General features: G+C 32.8%; 1 protein-coding gene across 1 annotated transcript; it reads right to left on the bottom strand.

Moving 5' to 3' along the window:
• Positions 1-2,600: 2,600 nt before the first annotated feature.
• On the bottom strand, positions 2,601-3,987 carry LOC102583453 (uncharacterized). Its single transcript, XM_006338933.2, has 2 exons — positions 3,405-3,987; positions 2,601-3,212 (listed from the first exon to the last, which is right to left on the bottom strand). Exons 1-2 carry the CDS (start codon positions 3,723-3,725, stop codon positions 2,763-2,765), a joined length of 771 nt encoding a protein of 256 aa, XP_006338995.1. The 5' UTR covers positions 3,726-3,987; the 3' UTR covers positions 2,601-2,762.
• Positions 3,988-6,457: the final 2,470 nt, after the last annotated feature.

The following is a 6,457-nucleotide window of genomic DNA, read 5'->3' as shown; positions in this document are numbered from 1 at the left end:
GTCTTTGCTTGTAAGTATTATTTTTCATCTTAGATGATCATTTTATCTTCATAGGCTCTATTGAACATATGATTATTTGGAAGCCTTAAAAGGCTTTTCTCTTGTTCTTCATCCCAATAAAAAGATACAATCTTTCTTAATCATTTGGATCAATGGTGAGGCTATGATGCTAAAGTCCCCAACAAATCTCCTATAGACACTCACTAAACCATGTTAACTCCTTATATCACCAATGGACTTGGTGGATAGAGGATAGAGGATAGAGGATAGAGGTTTCAGTTTCGATCTCTGGGTATGAAAAAATCTTGATAGGGTTCCATCCCTCGAATGTGAATTTGAATTAGTCTGACTCTTTATTCTTACACTTAGCACTCCACAATATTATAGTGTTGAATTAGGTAAATATGTTGATTACATTAGCTCTATGTTTATTTTTCAGAGAACATAAATGGACAAAGTAATGATTATATGTCACATAGTATGATGTGTTTTCCTCATCTTAATGGGAAATCAAAGAAAAATCAACAAGAAAAAGTGTCAATGATCAACATATGCTTTTACCCTTAAAGTCAAAAAGTAACATTTTTACATGCCTTAATAGTACTTAGTCAATACTAAGAAAAGATGAAAAAAAAAGTAGTAGTAACAAGGATAGGCTCGAAATCCTATGGAATAATGTTCACTTTTATACCCATTAAAACCTTCTCTTTAGTGGAAATGGTTGGCAAAGATTTTCTTGAAAACATTTGGGATTTGCCCCTCTTTTTCACCAGTCAGCCAATAGGGATGTCGTACAATGTACTGTATGTTCGATAATGATTCTAACCCGGGTTATACCTAGCAAGTAAATATTACGAATATTATGTATTGTAGTAACGTGTGTAATGATTATTATATTATGAAGAATTGTGACAATTATAGAAGTACAAAAAAAAAAGACCTCCAAAAGTTTAGTACAGTCAGATAGTTGTTAGCAATGACGGAATCACGATTCTAACACATATTATATACATAAACAATAATTTTAATCATTTATAAATAATGTAATTTTTCGTCGAAGGGTTGAATGAACCCTTAGCCCCAAGCTAGCACCCACCCTGGACTTGTTGGGCTGGATATGGGAGAGTAGAATCCTGTTATATGTAGTTGTATGTGTCCATTTAAATGACGCTCTAAAGATGTTTGATGAAATGTTTGGATGAAGGTTTCTTCCGAATGTTGCCCGTTTCAAGTATTTTAATCCATGGACCATGGTTTAGCAGCGATTAACAAGGGGTCGCATTTGTTGGTTTGTATAATGAGATATGCAGTGGTTTATGTGGGTATTGCAAGTTTAATGAGGAATTGGAGTTTCGGGATGTGATGGAAAAACATGAGCGGAAAATGGATTTGTTTGCTTGTAGTTCCGTGATTTGCTTGTGGGTGAACAGGCAATGTTAATGGTATTGAAAGGATATTCAAGGAAATCATTGAGAATGCTATTACTTTGATGTTGTGGTTTATAATGCATACTCAATGGCTGTTGTAATAAGGTTGGAAAGATTAGAGTCTTTCGAGTTTGCAGCAGTTGACGGGCTGTGTGAAAATGGGTATCTGAACAAGTCTTTAACTTTGTTGGGATTTTGAAATGATGGAGGAGAAATGGATTCTTTGGCATAGTTGTCTTGTTAATGTAGGTTATGCAGAGAAGGAAAAATGAAGGATTTGATGTCAAACAGGGAACTACACGATATTCTCAACTTACAATGCCTTATCAATGGCTTTGTCCAAGCCTTTAAAATTGCGGATGCTAACAGATTTTTTGGTGAAATGAACACTAGTGTTGCTCACCCTCTGTTGTCACCTATAATATGTTGATATAGTTTTTACGCAAATCTGGGAGATTCGGTGATAGATAGATACATACCATTTCGTTCTAGAATGATGCCCGGTTCAGGAAGTCACCGCAACTATAGATGCATGGTAAAGGTGAATACACTTATTAAAGCTATTAGGTGATTCCTTTTGTAAGTAAGAAGCTTTCAGGTTCTAAATTCACTCTTTGTTCTTTATTAACCTCAGTTTGCTTTCTCCAGTTGATTTTGAAATTCACAATGTAGTAAGAGCAAGATTGCTTCGTGGTGCAGGATTGCCATTAAATACTTACTATGAAGGCAAATTTGTTCTACAATACCATGCTTCCTGCTTTGAACCGTAAGAGAAATCTCCTTTCACCTCAGGTGATTATATCATATTATCATTAGCATGCCAGGCTATATTGGGTAAAAGTTATACTGTAACTATCATGCATGGGTTATTCTGTTGTGTGCATCTTGGTTTTTTATGACATTCATTGATTCTCTTTCTTTGCTACAAGTTCGCTGATATTTCTCTGTGCTTGAGACTTTCCCTGAAAGACGGATTTTAAAGATGTTAAATGCACCTAGTCAGTGCACCAGATATTATGATCTCATGTGTACTGAATTTTGACTATAATATGCCTATTGCTGCTTTTTGTAGTAGTACAAGTTTATCCAAGTGTGTAGTTAGGAGAGGAACAGTAAAGGGAACACAATTTAATTAACAGTATTGGACTTTTTATGTGAATAACATGATAATAATAGTAGTAAATGTACTGTTCGTCTTTGAATTTCCTTTAACAACTGCAATAATTCGGAAAACCAGAAAGTATCCGTGATCTAGACGACCTAATCATCGATATATCAGCCTTGAGTAATAAAATTATATTTGAGGTTATAACTCATGCTACAATACTAGTTGTTTTACTTTTTGTTTTCTTTGGATTTCTGTTTTCCCTCCAATTCTGTTTCTGATAATACACTCTGCTCATAGATGACTTGAGAAAGCAAACACACCAAAATAATCCCAAGAACTGCACCTTTTCTCCAGTCAGAGGACGAAGAGATGAAAACATCTGCAATTCCAACTACTACAAGGCCTATAAATGCAAGGTAAACAGTCCTTCTAGTCGTCGATCCAGCATTTTCTCTACTAAGTTGCTTAATCTTCTCCATCTCCTCCTTGGCTTTTGCTTTGTCCACGGCCACGGTTCGTCTTTGCCTTAAGCTCTTAAAGAAAAGCCATTCATTTCTTTCCTCCTCCATTTTGCCTTCAAATTCTGTTAACTTCTTTTCATTCTCTTCTATCTCTTGTTTGTTCAACCCCACTGATTCTTCAAAAGCTTGCATTTGGTTCTCTATATTCCCCATTATCTGCTCCACAAACAAAATAAAAAACAAATAAACAACTATGTATATGTTATTCAGATATGAAATCCAAACTCTGTATTAAACAAACAAGTTATGGCCACTCAACTAATAGTTATTATCTTAGAAAAGTCACTTTCTTTGTTAAATGTGACTATTAGTTAAGTGACCATACGAGAAATTAACTCATTAACCGACCCTTGCACCAGCTTCATCTAGCTCTTTGAGGGCATTTTCACCAATCTGTTCCATTTCAGTATTGGCTTCTTCAGCAAACTGTGTTAGATATGCAGATCTTTCATCTAAGTATTCGGTTAGACGAACTTTCTGTGTTTGAAGCTGAACAATTGTGGCAAGCAATTCTTGTTTACGCGTATCTCCTTTACCATCTGAATCTGAATTTCTTGAGTACTTGCATAAGGAAATGAAGGTTTTTTTCCTCCTAAAACAACTTGTTCTATTAAAAGAAGCTTGTTGTGTAGGTGTTAAAGAGGAATGAATAGATTTTACATGGATCATTTTCTTTGAAATTTGCACAAGTTAAGGTTAGGAAGATAAGTGTGGAGAGCTAAAGATTAGTAACTGAGAGGGATGCAATGGAAGAACTTTTGAACCTCTGATTAAAACCACATTATCCATTTCATTTTTATTTTTTTTTGAGAAAGAGGTCATTATTTTTGGGTGGTCCTTGTGGGACTTAAAAGAAGTTTGATGATATGGTTTCCGGACGATTTTTTTGTAAAATCTTTATGAACCCTTCATAGGGAGTTGGGGAAGTAGTATGTGAAGCCTAACCATTTTTGCACATATTTTGGACATTTAGGAGTCATTTTTACAGGAATTAGGTGATTTTCTCAGTTTTTCATGTATGTTAACCCATGAATATTTTGGTAATATGACTTTCGAATGATTTTTTCGAATAAAATTTATTTTATCTAAGATTCATCGTTAGGCTTGTGTTCCCAAAAAAGTTGGAATATGTGTTAATTTGGTCCCTTTTATGTAGGGTATATTATATTTAGAACTATATTACTCTTTAATATGAAGTAATAACACAAACTTAACATAACACGTCGGAAGTGATCAGATGTTGTATTAGTGTATAACTCATAAAATTTCCGAAGGTTTTACCAGTTAAACGTTAAATGCGATTTAGCCAGGTATCACAAGGATTACAATTAGAATTTATCAATTTCTAAGGGATTTAAAGGACAAATTTCCCTTGAAAGAATTAGGTGTTTGATGATTAGTTAGAAAATAACCAATTTTATTATTGAAACCTTTTAAATATTAATTTACACCCGTATATATTTTTGAGAAAATGACATAAATAGTCTCTTAACTATAGGAGTAGATCTAAAATGGTCCCTTAACTATACACTTAACGGATTTAGTCCTTTAACTATTCAAAAACTTATCAGTTTTGGTCCCTTAACTATACACTTGACATAGAATCTCATCATTAGTCACCATTACCAATTAAATCAACTTTTTTATCAGGCAAAATCGTTGATGATATGTTATATGCTAATTTCCAACACCATTGTTGTATTTATAGTTGCTTTCATTAAGAACTTGGTCTAGATAAATTAAGTATTACAAGGGCAAAGTGCACTCATACTCAATTTTGACATTGTCATTTAATTTGTATTTGCTTTTAATCTTCTTTTACGTGTCTATCTATTCAACATAATTTCAGGTATGCGGTATCTAAAGTTGATCTTAATAAGCCTAGTTTCATACATTGTGTCTGAAATTTCATATAGTCAAAGCTAAGATATATATATATATATATATATATGGTTGAAGTTTATTTGTGCCTCAATTTTGTTATTTTTGCTCGAATTTACTAGTCATATATGTGCATGAATGGAAGTCATTAATTTAAGTATTTAATTATATTTTTCGTTGCTTTATTTGTTATTCTAGAATAGGTTTTAGTTTCAAAGTTTCATAAGAATTAGGTTAAGTTATAGTTATTAGTTTGGAATAGGATTTAGGTCTCCTACTTTCATAAGAATTAGACTTCCTATTGATGTAATAAGACTCCTATTTAAATGGGCTTTTGATGAATAAATCAGTAAGTTATAATTCAGCAAAAAACAGGAGAATTTGAACTCTAAGTTTTCAGTCTCCCTTTGAAGAGCTGAAGAGATCGGAGTTCTCTTTTAATGAATTCTAAGGTTTCAGCCTCCCTTTAACGAGCTGATTTATATATCGCCTTGTGAATCGATCCTTCCCTAAAGATTCATAACAATGAACTTCAAATAAAAATGACAAATCGAAGAAAAATGATTGAACTTCAGTCATATGTAACTTTAGACTATTTTTAAAAATAGTGGAAATATATTAATCCGCGGTCTGTGAAATTCTTGCGTGTTAGAAACGAAGTGCGCTCGATCTGAAATATCAGTTAGTGTAGATATTACGGCAGTCGGCATATATATATCTACAAAGATCTTAACTACTTATTATCTCTCTTTTCCTTTTTATTATATTTCTTTTCACATTATTGTACAAGCAATATTAAAAAGGGAATCGTTTGTTCCCTTTATTATTGTTTTTTAAAATTACTTTGGGATGGGCGGGAGATAGACGAGGCAGGGGCGGAAATACTCAGTAATGTATGAGTTCAGTTGAACTCAATAACTTTGATCTAAACTGTGTTATTATATCTATCATAGATACAATTAAAATATATCTATCATATATACAATTAAAGTATGTCAATCGTTAACTAATTGACAGGCTATATGGGAATTGTTGAAAGCTAATATGTAATAATATTAAGTTCCGAATGTAGTAACTCAAATAGTCAATGAATTTAATAGTATCTCGAATACATGAATATGCCTCCATAGACGTATACGTATCTATATGTGAGTGTGGGTGGGTGACAATAGGATCCAACGATCGATTGGTTGAGGTTAAATCTTAACTTCGAAACAATGTATATATACTTAACTAATGTCATATTCCCTGTTAGCTAGCTAATAAAGGTAATTATAGTGATCTATCTTTTTATATATAAACCATGAAAGCAATTTAACAACTAATTTATTAAGTTCTTCGAACGTGTAATTAACTCCCATATCCTCTGACCAAAAATAATGTATATATTATGGACAAATTACTTAACTACACTCCTTTACTTACCTTAATATCCATTTATCCCTACTTATTTCAAAAATTTCAAAAATCCCTTATTTACCTATGTATCCTGCATGTATCCCGTGCACAACGCTATGTAT

Source organism: Solanum tuberosum, unplaced genomic scaffold (genome assembly GCF_000226075.1).
Source record: "Solanum tuberosum cultivar DM 1-3 516 R44 unplaced genomic scaffold, SolTub_3.0 scf00008, whole genome shotgun sequence".
NCBI classification, from domain to species: domain Eukaryota; kingdom Viridiplantae; phylum Streptophyta; class Magnoliopsida; order Solanales; family Solanaceae; genus Solanum; species Solanum tuberosum.
The sequence above is the reverse complement of the archived record's forward strand: the minus strand, read 5'-3'. Positions and strand labels throughout refer to the sequence as shown.

Bases quoted from the DNA above. Each gene is read 5' to 3' on its own strand.
- LOC102583453 (XM_006338933.2), bottom strand. From the start codon at position 3,725: ATGATCCATGTAAAATCTATTCATTCCTCTTTAACACCTACACAACAA. The intron at 3,213-3,404 runs GTCGGTTAATGA...TTTGTGGAGCAG, and splicing joins TAGATGAAGCTGGTGCAAGG to ATAATGGGGAATATAGAGAA.